The sequence below is a fragment of the Tiliqua scincoides genome, chromosome 1 (assembly GCF_035046505.1).
Source record: "Tiliqua scincoides isolate rTilSci1 chromosome 1, rTilSci1.hap2, whole genome shotgun sequence".
Taxonomy (NCBI): domain Eukaryota; kingdom Metazoa; phylum Chordata; class Lepidosauria; order Squamata; family Scincidae; genus Tiliqua; species Tiliqua scincoides.
This window is the reverse complement of record NC_089821.1, coordinates 294,282,333-294,301,215: the sequence shown is the minus strand read 5'-3', so window position 1 is coordinate 294,301,215 and position 18,883 is coordinate 294,282,333. Positions and strand designations below refer to the sequence as shown.

The following is an 18,883-nucleotide window of genomic DNA, read 5'->3' as shown; positions in this document are numbered from 1 at the left end:
AACTGGGTAGAAAAAATACATTCAGAATGCTGTCATACTGCCTACTGTGCAATCTTTTTTCACTTATCTCCTTTTATTTGTTTATTTTGTTGTATAAACCACTTTATGAACTTGATTATTGAAAACTGGTATATAAATATTAATAATAATTTGCAGGGTGCATTCTTGCTGGGAGATGTTCACTTGTCTAAGGGCATTTGATGTCTTGGCTATGATTTGTATGTAGATTCTCTTACCTTTCTATTTGTTGGGCTGCACTGATTTTGTAGATCTTCTTTACCCAGTGGTTTTCAAACTCTTTGGGAGTTAGAAAACCACTCTAAGTCCTTGTGGGGGCAAGGGGAGGCAGCAGGTGCTGGGGGAAGGCAGCGGCACAATCCCCAGGATCGCGCCACTTAGGGAGCTGCAGGGGCTTGGCTACACGTACCTGAGCCTCCTGCAGCCTCCCGGGGGTGCAGGGAGCCCTGCGTGACCTTCTGCAGGGCTTCCCACAGCTTCAAAAGTGAAAGTGGAGCGATCATGCTCCCCTTCCATAAGAACATAAGAACAGCCCCACTGCATCAGGCCATAGGACCATCTAGTCCAGCTTCCTGTATCTCACAGCGGCCCCACCAAATGCCCCAGGGAGCACACCTGATAACAAGAGACCTGCATCCTGGTGCCCTCCCTTGCATCTGGCATTCTGACATAGCCCATTTCTAAAATCAGGAGGTTGCACATACACATCATGGCTTGTAACCCATAATGGATTTTTCCTCCAGAAACTTGTCCAATCCCCTTTTAAAGGCATCCAGGCCAGATGCCATCACCGCATCCTGTGGCAAGGAGTTCCACAGATCAACAACACACTGAGTAAAGAAATATTTTCTTTTGTCTGTCCTAACTCTCCCAACACTCAATTTCAGTGGATGTCCCCTGGTTCTGGTGTTATGTGAGAGTGTAAAGAGCATCTCTCTATCCACTTTATCCTTCCCATGCATAATTTTATATGTCGCAATCATGTCCCCCCTCAGGCGTCTCTTTTCTAGGCTGAAGAGGCCCAAACACCATAGCCTTTCCTCATAAGGAAGGTGCCCCAGCCCAGCAATCATCTTAGTTGCCCTAGATGTTGCCCTTAGATGTTCCGTTTTGCTAAACATCTTTCAGCCATTTCCAAACCAATAGGTGTGTTTTTTTTTCCTTTTTAGTTTTCCAAACCACAAGGAGGAAATAATACAGATCAGAATGAAATATGCAAATTGCAAAATATTATAAAGGTAAGAGCTTGATGAATTGCTCTTCTCTTACAGTTCATTTTCAGTTGTGTAAAGTAGTGTTTATCATAAAGAACCTATACACTATGATTAAAGTTGAGCATGAAAATAAATTAGAATAAGAATTAGAATACAGGTTTTTCTTTGGATGTTTTAAAACAGATGCAGTTATACCATTTGATTATAGCAGGGGTTTCCAAACACTGGCCTGGGGGCCAGATGCGACCCACTGCAAGCCTGTGGCCCACTCAACTGAATGTGACCATAGCTGTGCTCCAGTTGCGTAAGGAGGGTGTTCTGAGGGCCGGGGAGGCCATGCACCTCCCCTCAGAATGCCTTCTAAAGGCCTAAAAGCATCCCTTCCTGGTTTTCTTGAAAAACCAGAAATGATGTTTTTGGGCTGTCTGAAAGCCTTAGGCCCTCTGAGGCTTTCAAATGTATTTATTTAAAATTTATTTTTCCGGCCCTCAACACCATGCCAGATATTTGATGTGGCCCTCTGGCCTAAAAGTTTAGAGACTCCTGGATTATACAAGTTATACCTTATACCTTTTGAGGTGTTTGCCTAAAGAACAGTGATTTTGTTTTAAAAGCAGTAGTAGTGTAGTAGTATTTTAAAATCTCTACCTTTCAGTCATATTTAAAATTGCCTTTCAGTAAAATTGCCTTTCAGTCATATTTAAGGCAATTTACATATGATACTGACTTTATTAGTTACCATACAGTGTAGTAGGAAAGATGGTTGAAATAATGCAATCCCCTAGAATACCGTTAATATTCAGTATCAGCTGGTTTTTTTTGTTAGTTGTTGATTTTCATTTGTGTTTGGTTACATTGTTGTGAAAGTTGTTTTTACTTGCTTCAGTTGTTGGTTGTAAATGTCCTTGGATCACTTTGAGAAAGCTGGAGTACAAATTTTTACAATTAGGTTTCTGTGGGGGATCCATTCCAGGACCCCCTCAGGTACTGAATCTGAGAGAATGAAAACTGCAGGGGTGGGCATGCAACGCTGATGTAGCTCCTTATCTGGGGGCTGTACCTGGCCTCCCCCCACTTCAGAATACATCTTGAATGAGGCCAGAAGTCACTTTCAGTTACATCTGGAGGTCCTCTGAGGCCCTCAAGCCAGATATTCCAGTCCACGAATGCTGAGCCGATGGATAAGGAGGACCCACTGTAAATGCAAATAGCCAAAAAGATTTATTAATAATTATTTTTTTCTTGGACATTCTCTTAGGGCAAATAAATTAGTTTGTGGTGTCTGCCTGGAGTCTTACAGCAGTTTGGCTCTGTTTTAATGAAGAAGTGGCAGTCTCTAAATAAACCCATTTAGATATTCTGTACTGGAAAGCTTACATAATTCCTGTGTCTTATATGAAACATTGTGTGTTGTATTCTTTTATGACTTGTTGCTGCTCTATGCTCTTTTTACCTATTTTTTTTATTCTGACTGCTGTTTTTTATGATGTGTTAATGTTTTTATTTGTTTTTAAATTGTTTTTAATATGTTGTAAGCCGCCTTGAGTCCCTTCGGGGAGAAAGGCGGGGTAAAAATAAAGTTATTATTATTATTATTATTGTTAAGGATAATAGAATATGAATAACAGAACTTTCAAAGTTCTTAAATCACTTTGTGTACTGACTCTTCATTGTGCAATAACTTACACACTTTAGGAGCTAAAACAGAACTTAAGTCAAGAAATAGATGAACATCAGCATGAACTGTCAGTGCTACAGGATGCACATCGTCACAAATTAGCAGAGATAAGCCGTCGTCATAGAGAAGAACTGGGTGAATATGAAGAACGAATAGAGGAACTTGAGGATCAGTTACAGAAGGGTATTGTTTTACTGGGAATTTTTTGATAAGCCTTTTGTTGAACCTCTATGTCATTTTCCTCTTGGGGGGGGGAACAAAATGTGCGAAAAAAAACACATTTAAGAACACCTCTACCTGTGTGTTGCCCAAAAAAGAACATGTTGCAGTCTTTATAGAAATTATTGTTGGACAAATTTATTTTACTTTCCCAAATTGAAGTGATGTGCTGTTTTTATTTCCCTCAGCTGTCACTACTGTTTCTGATCTTTAGATCCTACTTTTCTATAAGAATATAGTCAAGGTCAAGAAAAAGAGTCACAATAACTTCTCAGCTGTGAATTTTGTTAACAGCATTCTAATATTTCTTTACTCAGCGTGTGGTTGGTCTGTGGAACTCCTTGCCACAGGATATGGTGACGGCATCTGGCCTGGATGCCTTTAAAAGGGGATTGGACAAGTTTCTGGAGGAAAAATCCATTATGGGGTACAAGCCATGATGTGTATGCGCAACCTCCTGATTTTAGAAATGGGCTATTTCAGATGCAAGGGAGGGCACCAGGATGCAGGTCTCTTGTTATCAGGTGTGCTCTCTGGGGCATTTGGTGGGGCCGCTGTGAGATATAGGAAGCTAGACTAGATGGTCCTATGGCCTGATCCAGTGGGGCTGTTCTTATGTTCTTAATATTTAGTTGGGTTACTCCACACCAAAATTCTTATAATGCTATCCTTTCTCAAGTGTTTAGGTTGAAATTCAAGGCTTGATTTCCATAATAACTAAAGATCTTACATGTAGACTGCCCATCTTTGGACACACCCTTTCCACTAGCCTGGTTTGGAAATTGTTGACTGTACATCCTGGAAATTCCTGTTTAGCTGTTGATAGAGACATGACTTAACAAGCTATTTGGGTGTTTTGTAATAAAGAAGCTCCTAAACCTTTATTAACTGGATCTGATAACCTTGTCATAATTCAAGATCCATCTGTCAGCATCAACTCATGTCCCCAGTTTTGATATTCATTTATTGTTATCTCTTTTCATTTTAATTATTTATGAGAAAAGTTAAGAGATAGCGATTGGCCTGGGCTGGGTGAGGATATGGATTTGGATCTCTCCCAGATATTTTGCATAGTTCTGAGGTGAGGAAAAAGAATATGCCTAGGATTTCTGGCAGACCACTTTCCAACATTCATCCCATTCAGAGCGGCCCAGTGGTAGAATTAGTTGCTCTCTCCTTCCTTAGAGACAAATTGCTTGGTAATTTTATTGCTAGCAACCTACTTCTTCAATTTGTTGTTCAAAGTTAACAATTCAGTAGTATTAAAGATTACACTTTTGTAGTAATGGCTCTTTTTTTTTTTTGCTAAATATGTACATAAATTACTATTTTTAGTGATTTTCAATCTGGAAGATTTAAGTTAGAATTTGAAACATTAAATGTCAAAATTACATTGCTGATTGTTCATGCTGATAATGTCTGACAACTTCTAAGAAAGTAATGCAGGTCCAACCTTGTTATACACAGATTCCCTGCAAATGAGAAGGAATGTGCTGATCCTGGAGAAGGGGAAAAATGCACCCCTTTAAAATGCTTTTCTTACTTTTCTTAACCTTTAAAATGCTCTTCTTACTGTTGTAGAGATTTTTATTTCAACAGGATGAGAAGGACCCTTTAAATTAAAGGAAAACAGTCCTTTGCAATAGTTAGAGAGAGGGCAGCCAGCTGACAATCCATCATTCTCTCTCCAAGAGACCATCTCCCTTCTCCCTGAAAGAAAGATAATCCTTTCTGAGTGTCTGGAGAGAGACTGATTGTTGGATGATTTAATGACTCTATCTTAACATCACAAAGGTCAGCAAGGCTGTATTTAAATCACCTGAGCAAAGGGACTTTGTTTTTTAAATTGATTGCTATAGTTGGATTTTTGCTATCCAAGTGAGTTCTGGGAAAGAGTCAATAATGAGACTCAACCTGTACCTCTAATCTGGACAGAATTTGCTTTTGAAGTGCAAAAAACTAGCTTAAATATTAGTGAGATTTTGGCAGAGTGGCAGTTGAAAACTAAGATATTTGTTGATTTCTGTGGAACTGAGATTTCCCATTCAGAATAATTATTAACTCAAGAAACCATATTTGCAGAACAGCCTCAGTTTTAATTTTACAGTTGACTCAAGAGTACATTAACTATTTTTTGCATTATTGGTTCTTGTAAAAGCATTTTTCTAAAATCATTTTTTCTGTTGCATAGATAAGTGTGGGAAAAGCAATATTTTAATAGCATTAAATATTATTATTGTTGCTGTTATTACTGGATATTGTTGTAAGTATACTGTTTTGTTTAGGTGTTGACACTTCTTCTGAAGATGGCTTACAGAGCAGTAAATCTGGATCCACAGCACCATCCATGGAAGATAAAATGAAAAGTGTAAATCAAAAATTGGCATTAGCAGAAGAAGAGAAAAATGTTCTCTTAGAAGAACTTGAATTGGTAAAAATGGAAAAAAGTCAATTAACAAAGGACTACGAAAGACTGAAATCTGAATTCAGTAAATCCCAGGCTTCTCTTTCTGAAGAACAGTCTAATTTGAAAACACAGGCACAAGTCCCTGAGCGTGAGGCAGAATCACTGCAGAGAGAAGTGCTCCGTCTACAGCAAGCGCTGTTTGGTATGAAGCCACTGGGAATTAAGGGTTATAATGTGTCTATTGTATAAAAATATTTTTGGCAAACGTTGAGAGTGGGCACCTAAAAGGCCTGTGAGCACACACAAAATATTTCTACGTACAATGGGATTTGGCAATTTTCTCTTCTGTTATCTCCACATACTCTGTGGAATACTGCCCCTGATTCCCCCTGATTTTTGATGTGCAGGGGTTGCTGCCCAAAGGGGGAAAATTGAACAGTACCTGTACCGTGTGTAGTTCTTTGGATCCCCACCTAATGTATAAACATGTGGTATGTCTGTCTACACCAGCCATTTTCTACCTTTTTCAGCTCACGGCACACCGACAAGGCACTAAAATTGTCAAGGCACACTACCAGTTTTTTACTTACATTAAATCACTACATTACAATTAACTGTTAATATAATTAATACAAATATTATTACATGACAAAGAAACTCACAAGAAGCTTGGAAAGGAAAGGATATGTGATTGTGAAAAGGATGAAAATGTTATTAAAGTGTTATGCGAGAAAGTGCTGGCAAAGAGAGGTCAGATTGAGCACATAGGAGAGCTGTGGGGTGAGGGGCAGTGAAGAGACATGAGTAAAACAACTACAGGATTCAGCTGGAGTGGGGGGAAGATAGAACTTGAAGCAAGTGATTCTGAACATTTGGAAGGTGCGGAGGAGTGAAGGGTAAGAGACAGTAAGAGAGGTGCTGACTGCAGTTATGAGATTTGGGGGGCAATGTGCCTGTGGGAGGGAGTGGGGTGGGGAGAAGTGCCAATTGCCTGCTCCTGTATTTAAGAAAAAAGAAATGTGACCAAAAGCCCAATCCTAGGCATGTCTACTCAGAAGTAAGCCCCATTATAGTCAATGGGGCTTACTCCCAGGTAAGTATGCAGAGGATTGGAGCCCAATACCCTTCCCCTAAAAGGCAAAAGGCAGTGCAAGGAAGGTGGCTTTGGGGAGTTGCAGGCAAACTGTGACAAGGAAAAGGGACTCTCCAGGACCCTTTGAGCCAGCCAGTTCTTAGGCTGGTGGCCTCAGCAGACTCACTCCCTTCATACCTGCTTGCCTGCTCCTGACTCCCTCGTTCTCACTCACTCCACCCACCCGGGACCTCCTCCAAGCTTCTCTGGTCACCCAATCGGCACTCAGAGGAGGCAAGGACTTAATACCCAATCCTAGGCGTGTCTACTCAGAAGTAAGCCCCATAATAGTCAATGGGGCTTACTCCCAGGTAAATCAGGATCAGGTTGCAGCCTTCGTCTCGCTCAGGAGCAGGAGCAAGCAACAGCAGGAGGTGCAAAGCAGCTGCGACCAGTCCCTTTGCTGTCTGGCTACCTGCTCCTTTCCCTTCTGCTGGTCGTAAGGCTAAAGCAGCCACTTCCCCCGCGTGCGTGGCTGCTGCCTGTCTGCTCTGATCTCACGGCACACCTGAGGCAGCCTCGTGGCACACTAGTGTGACGCGGCACAGCAGTTGAAAAACGCTGGTCTACACTACAAAAGTATTGATTGCTAACTTAATAATAATTATGTTCATGCTTAACATTTTAAGTAGCTCTTTAAAAGCCCAATCCTGTGCTCAGCGGCATGGCTCCATGCTGCCGAGCACTGTTACAAATGTGCTGTAAGGCACGTTTGCCAGCCTCACTGCCGGGCTCCCACCCGTGCTAGCTCAGCGCCGGCCAGTGCTGGTCTAGTGTGGGGTGATTGCCCAGCTTCCACGGCTTGGTGGTCTCCCAGACCGCCAAGCAGCAGCATAGCAAGCGGGGACGGGGGCAGGGAGGAGGCGTTCCGGGGAGGGGAGAGGCCGGCGGGGAACAGAGAGAGGGCGGGGAGGAGGCGTGATGGGGAGGTGTGACGTGGGGAAGGGGGTGGGCTGGAGGCATGCCTATGGGAGGGATGGGAGGCGGGTCCTTGGAGCTCTGGTCTGCAGGATCCAGGGCACTCGTGTAGGGCTGTGCGCCCTACATGAGTGCCTTTACCTTACTGCTGGCCTTTTGGTCAGTGGTAAAGTGAGTATCCCTGTTGCGGGGCTGCTTACCTTACTTGGGGGGAGGGAACAAAAGTCCCCTTCTCCCGAGGTGCCTCCCGCGCTAGCTCGGGAGGCGTAGGATTCAATGGCAGGCTTTCTCGGTGCTTTCAAGCCTGGGTGCCCTGGGCAGCTCAGGATTGGGCTGTGAGTGTGTAAAGTGCATCATATGTATTAGCTTGATGTAACTCTGAAACAACCCTACATATATTTCAAATGGGGCTGAGAGGGAGTGTCTTTCTTAAGCCCTCCTAGTGAATTCATATCAGATTCAAATTGGAGTAATTCTGATTTGCAGCTAAGCTGCTACACCATACTGCTCAAATCCTTGCCCCATTTCTATCATTAGTGAGAAACAGAACCAGTAGTACAGTTTTCTGCCACTTGGTTGTCTGTATTATTGCAAACATGATGTGAATCTTTTTTTCTTTTCTGCTGCATATTCTGATGTATAGGAATCTAGGACCATTCCAATGTGTTTGGGAGTTCATCTATATTGATATTCCATCACTAGTGATACTGTATGGGATGGGTATTTCCCCAAGCTATAGGCTTACAGCTGGAGTTGTCTTTTGAGGAATAGATTGTTTTCTCTGCTTTTTCCCTACACTTTCTTGTTTCATTGAGGCTGCAATCCTAACCACACTTTCCTGAGAGCAAGCCCCATTGAACAAAATAGAACTTTCTTCTGAGTAGACCTGGTTAGGATTGTGCCCTAACTTGTTCAGAGCAATGCCTTTGTCAATATGAATAAATTTTAAGACCATGAGGAATAATTCAAAACTTTCCTCAGCAGCACTTTAACACTCATTTGAAAAACAGGAAAACTGTCTCACATCTTTCCGATGATAAAACCAATCTTCTGCTTTCAGCCATCATTTACCTCAGTTGAAAGTGTTGGTTCCTCACTACTGCAAAGATGAAAATATGTATTTAGAAAATAGTTTTTATTATGTTTAGAATTGCAGATTTTGGTGCTGCCTGTGCATTTCTTGCCTTTGAAACCTACACCACTATCCATCTTCAGTTTATTTTCCACTAGGAGAAATAATTTATTTTTTCACTGTGTTTACAGATGCAGAAAATGAAATAATAAGACTTAAAAGAGCAGATCAGGTAATCAGATTACTAAAAACCATTCATAGCAGTGCTAATAAACCAAAAAGCTAGAGAAAGCCATGTATGTTCTCAGAATGGTGTTGTGTTCTTTAGGTGTGAGTGTTCTTGTTTTTCTTTCATGAAATTTAACTGTGAGATCCTTGGTTAAAAGTTTTTATTTTTCTTGCATAAAATATTAAAATATTTAGAACCCCCCCCCCCCCACATCAGACCGTGCTCCAAGTGTACATATTAGTAGAAGTTAGTCTGCTTATCCATACTGGGTATATGCATTGCTGCTTTTCTGAACTGGGAATCAAGTTTAGAGCAGGGGTTCTAACTTTTTGTCACAAGTAATTTTCTAAAGTAAAGAAAACTCTGTCAGAGAATACCCAAGCTTAACTAAACCCAGTGACAGCTCAGATAACAATGTGTTCTCTTATCTTGAGCTTGGGGTCTGACAGATCAGGGACTCTGGGGCCCGTGATGGAGCAAAGCATTTGTTAAGGTTGACAGGTTTTCGTGCACATAAAGCTGTCTTCAAAACTTTTGCTGTCACACTTTCTTATTCCTCTCTGCCTCCATAAGGCTGCAGGAAAGGGTGATTCTTTGACTTCTAACCAGAATTTCTATACTGTAGAAAGATTTCCAGGAACCATGTAGGCTGCATGTTGCCCACCACTGCTTTAGTGCTGTTGTGGAAGAGATGCCTAAAAACTCATTGTTGTGAATAGTAAACTGCTCCATTTTTTCCCATCATCATCAATATGCAGAAAGTATACACAGACTCCTGTAGGTCACAATGGAAATGTTAGCAAATGTGAAGGATTAAAGCACTCCCACACACAGCAAACGAACTTTTCTTAAGAGCTGGAGTGTCAGATGGAGTGAGTATGGGCATTCTGGCAGCTTTTTGGTCTTCCTGCTGCCCTATTCCAGTTTCTCCTTTGGAAATGGAGAAATTGGAATGGTGCGGAGAGGGAGATAGAAACGCCCTGGCTCAGCTGTCTCTGTTCTGAGCCTGCTCAATGATTTTAGCAGGCTTAGAACATGGAAGTAATTGGCAGTGACGTATGACTTCCAAATTACTTCTGGGGTCGGCCGAACTGGAGGTCATGCAACACCCCAGCTGTCCAAAGTTGGACCACTCTGATTTATACAATATGAAATGTGCACAAACATTTAGGCTTCAGTAGTTAGCAAGTTGAACAAAAAGGGCAAATATGGTGACTACTCTCTTTGGATCTATTGCTTAACTTTCCATTAGACCAGGGGTTCCCAAACCCTGGCCAAGGGGCCACTTGTAGCCCTCAGGGACTCCCAATCCAGCCCGCAGGAAGCCCCCAGACTCCAGTGAGCCTCTGGCCCTCTGGAGACTTGCTGAAGCCCGTGCTGGTCCAGTGCAACCGCTCTCAGTGTGAGGGTGACTGTTCAACCTCTCCTGTGAACGGTGAGATGAGGGCTCCCACTACTGTTTGCTATTTCACATCTGTGATACAGCAGCGGCAGCGACAGGAAGGCCGTCCTTGCTTTGTGCAAAGCCTTTTACAGGCCTTGAACTATTGCAAGACCTTCATTCATATAAGTTCCATCTCTAATATATTCATTTATGTAAATTTATTCAAATTTGAAATGTAAATTAATTCTTTGTTCTTCCCCAGCCCCTGACACAGTATCAAAGAGATGATGTGGCACTCCTGCCAAAAAGTTTGGACACCCCTGCATTAGACTAACAGCACTTTTGCTGGTTTGAATTAACCAGCAAAATTAACTGAGTTTAATTTTGAGTTCTCAACAGAACAGTTTGCTTCCCAAATGATTTTGCAAGGTCTGTTATTTAAATCTCGATATTTATGAATATACTTATATCAATTTTATCCTATTAAATTTAGGGTATTTTTTCTGTCTAAATTAAGGAAGGATTTCAGAAAGAACTATCAAATTTACAACCCGGCTATGAAAATACTACGTATATATCCACCAAAGAACAGAACGTAGAATTAAATCAGTTAAGACAAGATTTGGAAAAGAAACAGTACGAACTTAAAAAAAGCATTGCTGAAAAAGAAACCCTAAGAACAGAACTGGAAGAACTGGACAAGCAAAATCAAGAAGCTACACAGGTAACATTTGTGAATTAAGTAAAAGAAATAGCATGTAATCCCACACAATTTCAGTGTGTATGAGTATGGATGCTGTTGGCTGTTCTTAAAAAAATCTAAAGCTATCATTGACTAGTCTGCTTCTAACAATTGCTTATCAATGAAATATTTTTATTTCAAGGAGAAATAATATCCTTCAAAAAGGAATATTGTTTAAAATTGAGTATTTTTAAAGAAGTGTTAACCTGCATTTCTTATAAGCAAGCCAGTTTCAAAAATCTTCATTTCAGGTTCATAGGTTCCTTTTGGGTGACACAGAATACTGTGTCTGACAAGCAGTTCTTTGTAACTTCATTTAACAACCCACTGACGTGGAACAATGTCGAACACAAATTAGAATGTGTTTATGTTAGATTTAGTTACTCTGAAGAGAAGTTTTGCAAATAATAATTTGGGATTGGCTACTGACCTCTTTCTCCCAAAGCTGTGTTACTCTTGCCCCCCCCCCCATCTTTCAACTGGCTGTACCACCTGATGCAGACCCTGTGCTCTTCTCAAGTCAGGACTACAATGTAGCTGTAGTGGTAAAATGCACAGCTTGTAATCTTTTCCTGTCTTGAAAGAACTGCTGGTTCTTTAGGGCAGAAAAAGGATAGCCATGCACACAGCAGACATGGAACTGTACTCCATGTTGGAAGTTGAAGTGCAGATAAATTCACACTGCCATCTTTGGCTTTATATAACCAGGATAGGCACCTGGAGTAACTTAAGTAGATCAGATCAGATCAGAAACCTTTATTGGCATCACGTAACTTAAGTCTATTTTTTGAAATATTTGTATTTTTAAAAATGATCTTGTTCTGTTAAGTGCTATTCTTGGTAGTGATTGGAGAACAGAAGTTGGAGGCTCACTAATGAAACCTCTGAACCAGTGGATTGATGGGGGGGGGTGCCCTGTTTGCTACCTCTACTTCACCAACATCTGTTTTTGCCCTCATCTTCTGGGATGCTCTTCTAGGCCATAAGAACATAAGAACAGCCCCACTGGATCAGGCCATAGGCCCATCTAGTCCAGCTTCCTGTATCTCACAGCGGCCCACCAAATGCCCCAGAGAGCACACCAGATAACAAGAGACCTCATCCTGGTGCCCTTCCTTGCATCTGGCATTCTGACATAACCCATTTCTAAAATCAGGAGGTTGTGCATACACATCATGGCTTGTACCCCATAATGGATTTTTCCTCCAGAAACTTGTCCAATCCCCTTTTAAAGGTGTCTAGGCTAGACGCCAGCACCACATCCTGTGGCAAGGAGTTCCACAGACCGACCACATGCTGAGTAAAGAAATATTTTCTTTTGTCTGTCCTAACCCGCCCAACACTCAATTTTAGTGGATGTCCCCTGGTTCTGGTATTATGTGAGAGTGTAAAGAGCATCTCCCTATCCACTCTGTCTATCCCCTGCATAATTTTGTATGTCTCAATCATGTCCCCCCTCAAGCGTCTCTTTTCTAGGCTGAAGAGACCCAAACGCCATAGCCTTTTCTCATAAGGAAGGTGCCCCAGCCCCGAAATCATCTTAATCGCTCTCTTTTGCACCTTTTCCATTTCCACTATGTCTTTTTTGAGATGCGGAGACCAGAACTGGACACAATACTCCAGGTGTGGCCTTACCATAGATTTGTACAACGGCATTATAATACTAGCCGTTCGTGAGGCTAGACTTACCCTTACAGAAGCCATGCTGATTCTCCCTCATTTTGCATTTTGAGATTCTATCCTTGATGAGGCATTCCACCATCTTACCAGGTATAGATGTTAGGCTGACCGCCCTATAGTTTCCCGTCCCCCCTCCTTCCCTTTTTAAAGATCAGTGTGACATTTGCTATCCTCCAATCTTCTGGCACCGTGGCCATTTTGAGGGACAAGTTGCATACCTTAGTCAAGAGATCTGCAACTTCATTCTTCAATTCCTTAATAACTCTTGGGTGGATGCCATCAGGGCCCGGTGACTTATTGATCTTTAATTTATCAATGAGGTCTGAAACATCTTCTCTTTTAACCTCTATCTGACTTAACTCCTCGGTCAGGAGGGGTCGTTCGGGTATCTGCCCGAGGTCTTCTGCCGTGAAGACAGATGCAAATAACTCATTTAATTTTTCTGCCATCTCTAAGTCTCCTTTTATCTCCCTTTAGTAGGCCACTACTCTACTAGGCCTCTAAGAGTAGGCCACTACTCTGCTCTTCAGTAGAAGGTCATCATTGTTCTCCACAAACTTCTCCTGCTCCTCTCTGTCTTTGACATTGTGACTAGATTGACAGGAAGAGGAGAGGATGCAAGGTGATGGGTATTGTGAAAGGCCAGCTGATGGGAAGGAAGTGATAGTGTGCCACTAGGTAAGAGAGGGAAAGAGAGGGCAAATAAGTGGGGGCAGGAACTTGAGGAAGAGAATTGTAGTTGTACTCTGCCTTAGGCATGGAGGTTGGGGGGGGGGCTTGGACTTTCTGTGGTAGAAAGGAAATACATATGTGGCCCCTGTAACCACATATTCTGTATCCATGGATTCGCTTATCCGTGGATTAGGTCTGGGGCTCTCCCCAGCATACGCACACCCTCCAGAGGGGAGTCTGAGATCAGCAGAGGACAGGGACATCCTCCAGGGCTTCCCCAGGCCGTCCAATGCCTTATAAGGCATTAAAAACATGACTTTCTGTTTTTACGTGAAACCGGAAGTCACGTGTTTTCAGCTCAGGAGAGGCTGGGGATAGAAGTTCCTGGCTCTGCCGAGCTCAGGCTCCTCTCCAAAAAGAGCAGAGCTCCCTTTACCTCCATGGGGGGGAGGGTGTCACAATTATCACTCAGAGGGTGATTAGAGGAGAGATTAGGGGAAATTCCAAACCTTGGCAGGATGCAACCTGCACCCTTTTTCACCAGCCTAGTCCACCAGGTTTTTTTGAAATACATTCCCTTGGTCAATAAAATGGATTGCACTTAATCTTCAAAATAAAAGAATTTTAGTATAAGAAAAGGTTAGTTCTTAAGGGAACTGAAGCAACTTATAGTTTCTCCATAAACATTAGTATCATGCATTTTAAAATAACATTCAAAACAAGAAAAGTTAGCTGGCTTATCTACAAGATAGTAAGGTTACTGTTTATGTTTACATCAATGTAACATTACAAGACAGTCAGCAGCATAATACTCCATCAGCTGCCTTTTTGCATGCTGCAGTATAAGGACTGCCAACTCTAGCTTCCTTCTCTGCTGGCCTCTCTCTGTGAACCCACACTCAGGTTTTATACTCTAAATTACAAATGAACCATACGTGGACAGCTTCATGTCTTCTTTCTAGCAACCAGCTTGAAATCTCTCTTAAAGGAAAAGGCTCCTTGGTCAACCCAGTGATGGGGGTCAGCCACCTGGGACCGCTAGGATGGGCGATGGCCTGTATCCGCAGTTTCAGCTATCTGCAGGGGCTTCCAGAACAGAACCCCTGTGGTTAAGGGGGCATGCCTGTACCAAACTTCAACTCACCACTCGTCTGCTAGCCAGAGGATGAATGGGCCTTATCACAGGAGAGCAGTAAAATGCATGGGTGTTGTGCAAGAGTCCTGGTACTTTGGACATGAAGTATTATGAAGTTCACATTTAATTACATAACTTCATTAATCTAGAACAGTGGTTCCCAACTTTAGGAGCCTATGGCCCATTGAAGCAAAAATTGGAATTGTCATGGACCATATGCAAACAAACCCCCCATCCCCACACATGAAAAATACAATTAAATACAGTTAGTCTTTGGGTGAGTGCTTGGCAAGATACTGCAAGTGCCAGCTGCAGGCAATCCATTCTCCATCATTCTCTGGTGGTCCATGGAGGAGCATTTGCTTGGTAAGACACTGGAGGTGATCAAAGGCAATCATCTTTTTTCTGGAGACTTTGCAGACCACTTCTCAAGGTGTCGTGGACCACAGGTTCAGAACCACTGATCCTAAAATTATAGCATGTAATACAACAAGATCATTTAAAAATATATAAATTTTTTAATGCAATTATATGGAAATTCATTTCTATGGCATTAAGCTTGTAAAGTGCTCATTTCATAAATCAGAAGAATTTCTTTTAAATGTTGATTTCTTTTTCTTTTAGCATATGATTAAACTGAAAGAGCAGCTGGCAAAGCAGAATGTTGAAGCTGCTAATGCTATAAACCAGTTAAAATGTGACATAGAGACTGAACAAGGAAAAACATCAAATTTGGAATCTGTGAAGCTAGAAATGAACAAGGAAATAGAAGCCCAGCGAGAGAAATTAAATCAGTGTACATTTGCACTTAACGATTTGCATATGACTAAACAGCAGCTAGAGAATAAAATAAAGGAACTAAAAGAACAGCTTAGAACATCCCAGGACTGTAATTCCAAAAATAAACAAGAAGTAGCAGAATTAAAGAAGAAACTGATACAGAGAGAGGAAGAACTTTCAGTACTCCAGAATGAGTTAATCAAGATAAATCAAGAGTCTAACACTAGCCATCAAGATCATTTCTCCAAAGAAAGGGAAATTGAAATTTCAAAGCTGAATGAACAAATTTCCAGAAACCAGCAAGTAAACACAGATTTGGAGAAATCTATTTTGGATCTACAGTTAGAAAAGGAAAAGCTTCATACAGCCTGTGAAGAACTTAAGCATCAATTAAAAGAAACCAGTAATGAGAAGAATAAAATTGCTTTTGAGAAAAAAACCATGCTGGAAGCTTTGAAATTAGAGAAAGCACAGTTGGAAAGTGAACTTAGCCTGACTGAAAGCCGTTTGTTAGAAGAAGCTCATAAATATGAGCAAACTATTGAGGAGCTCTCAAATTCACGCAACCTGGATGCCACTACATTACAGTCTGAACATGAACGTTTAGTTAAACTCAATCAAGAAAGAAACTTTGAGATAGCGGAACTGAAGAGGAACATTGAACAGATGGAAGTTGACCATGAGGAAACTAAAGAGATGTTAACAAGTAGTTTAGCAGGGCAGAAGCAGCTGACAGAGCTCATAAAAGAGAAAGAGGTATTTGTGGAAAAGTTTAAAACTAGGGCTTCTGAACTAGAACAGCAACATGAAGGTTATATGAAGGACCTGAAAACGTTTCAACTCTTAAAACAAAATTTAGAAGACAAGGAAAAAAGCCTTTCAGCCATGAAAGAAGAGAACAATCATTTGCAAGAAGAAATTGAACGTCTGAAAGACCAGCAGAGTAGGTCGCCCCCTTTGGCTGAGCCCAAAACTCTAGATATCATCACTGAGCTTGAAGCAGAAATAACACAGTTAACTGTACTTAAAAATAATTTTGATGAAGAGGTGAAACTTAACAAAAGAACCCTTGAAGATCAGAGTAAGAAAATGACCCAACTCCAGCAATCCCTTCAGGAATATAAAAAAGAAATTGAGGAGTCCAAACTCCAACATGAACAAATGAGCATCACACACAAACAAGTGTGCTCAGAAAAAGATGAGGAAATCAAAAATTTACAGAGAACAGTAGAACAAATTAAAACCCAACTGCACAATCAGAGGCAGGTCATTCAGTCAGAACCCTCAGATCTCTTTCAAGAAACCAAAGTCCAGACGCTAAATGGCGAAAATGGGAATGAGAAACACGACTTATCTAAAGCTGAAATTGAAAGGCTTGTAAAAGGCATCAAGGAGAGAGAAATGGAAATAAAACTTCTCAATGAAAAGAATGTCTCGCTCAGTAAACAAATTGATCAATTATCCAAAGATGAAGTTGGCAAACTTACACAGATAATCCAGGAAAAAAACCTAGAGATACAAGCTCTCCATGCAAGGGTTTCCTCACCATCTTATAGGCAAGATATCCTTTACCTTCAGCAGCAGTTACAAGCCTATGCCATGGAACGAGAGCAAGTGCTGGCAGTTCTTAGTGAAAAGACTAGGGAGAACAGTCAATTAAAAACAGATTATCACAAGATGATGGATATCGTGGCAGCTAAGGAAGCAGCTCTCAAGAAGCTTCACGAAGAAAATAAAAAACTAACCAATGAATTTGATAATAGCAGCCAAGATATGTCCCGAGAAACTATTAAAAACCTATCCCGTATCATTCGAGAAAAAGATATTGAGATTGATGCATTGGGTCAAAAATGCCAAACTTTACTGACTGTCCTCCAGACATCTAACATGGGTACAGGGAGTGAATTAGGAGGGATTAATAGCAATCAGTTTGAGGAGCTTTTACAGGAACGTGATAAACTGAAGCAGCAAGTGAAAAAGATGGAAGAGTGGAAGCAGCAAGTAATGACCACTGTCCAGAATATGCAGCATGAGTCTGCTCATCTTCAAGAGGAACTACAAAGGCTTCAGGCACAAATTTCAGCCGATAGTGAGAATAGTTCTCAGTTACAGATAGAATATAATAGCTTGATTGAGGGCTATGAACAGAATGAGAGAAAGCTACAAACGTTTAACCAAGAATTGGCACAAGTTCAGCATAGCATAGGAGAGCTGAATAACACCAAGGATTTCATTCTGGGCAAGCTTGATATGGTAACGCCATCTCTACCAGTAATCTCATCTGCTACTGAACAGTCAATAAACATTCCCAGTTATGCTGTTTCTCAGATACTTAACAGTGAGTCCAGACCACTAAATGAGGAGCTAGAGCACATGAAGAAAGCACTGCAGGAAAAAGATGCAGCTATCCAAACACTGCAGGAAAATAACCAGAGACTCTCTGATTCGGTGGCCACCTCATCAGAGATGGAAAGAAGGAACCAAGCAGAGTCTGACTTGGAGTTGAAGCGCTTAAGGGAGAGGTGTGATACCATGCAAAAGTCACTCAAGGAAAAAGACTTGCTAATAAAATCAAAGAGTGATCAGTTACTTTTTCTAAGTGAAAATCTTAGTAATAAAGAGAATGAGAATGAGCTGCTGAAGCAAGGTATAACTAACCTAAAGGAGAGAACTCTGATTTTAGAGATGGATATCCTTAAATTGAAGGAAGAAAATGACAAAATAGTGTCAAGATGCCAGGAGAAGGAAACAGAATTCCGAGCACTGCAAGAAACTAACATGCAGTTTTCAATGATGTTGAGGGAGAAGGAATTTGAATCTCATACAATGAAAGAGAAGGCTCTTACTTTTGAAAAACTGTTGAAAGAGAGAGAGCAGGTATGTGATGAGTGAGACACATTTGGTTTGTATCTTTTAATTTTAATTGTCTGGTGTGTGACTGCCAATATGTAGGAGTGGTTTGTTTTTGGTTTTGACACATAAAAGAACAGAACAAGGGCTTTGTGCATGCCAGAGTTTCCTCTCCATCTTATAGGTAAGATACCCTTTATCTTCAGCAGCAGTTACAAGCCTATGCCTTGGAACACAAAACTCTGCCTTTTTGTTGTCAAAATATCTGAATAAAAATGCAAAACACTGCATTTTGGTGTTTAAGATATTTTCCAGTTAGAAATATTATCGTGGCTGCATCTGCTAACTATAATCTGATTATAATTGATAAAAATGTGCCCTTGGAATAAAAACACTTAACACTGCTTCCTGTACTTTTCCTCCTTAAGAAAAAATGAAAATGTTTAAGAACACCTCTATCCATGCGCAGAACATTCCTTCTTGCCATAAAGGAAGCTTCTGTTTGTGGAGGGAGCTGCATTAAAACAAATGGAGTAAAATCAGCAGTAGTTTCATTCTAAAGACTTTTGCTGAAACAAAGCAGACCTCATTGCCCATCTAAAAGCTGACAGAGGTAGGACTAGGCACGCCTATTCTGTGAGCCTTTTCCAGATTTTGGGTGCTGAAACTGAGAAAGCCCTCCCTCCTACAATACCAAGCTGCCATGCTTCTGGTAGCAGAGGTCTCAGAGGAGGGCCTCCAATGAAGAGCAGA

General features: G+C 41.3%; 1 protein-coding gene across 1 annotated transcript in view; it reads left to right on the top strand.

Annotated features, from left to right (window-relative positions):
* TRIP11 (thyroid hormone receptor interactor 11) overlaps nt 1–18,883 on the top strand; it is a 58,172-nt gene that overhangs the window by 8,221 nt on the left and 31,068 nt on the right. The window contains exons 5-10 of the mRNA XM_066628447.1: nt 1,188–1,256; nt 2,928–3,093; nt 5,415–5,738; nt 8,850–8,890; nt 10,789–10,995; nt 15,125–18,157. Of these exons, the coding sequence (XP_066484544.1) occupies nt 1,188–1,256; nt 2,928–3,093; nt 5,415–5,738; nt 8,850–8,890; nt 10,789–10,995; nt 15,125–18,157 (3,840 nt within the window). The remainder of the gene's footprint in view (nt 1–1,187; nt 1,257–2,927; nt 3,094–5,414; nt 5,739–8,849; nt 8,891–10,788; nt 10,996–15,124; nt 18,158–18,883) is intronic.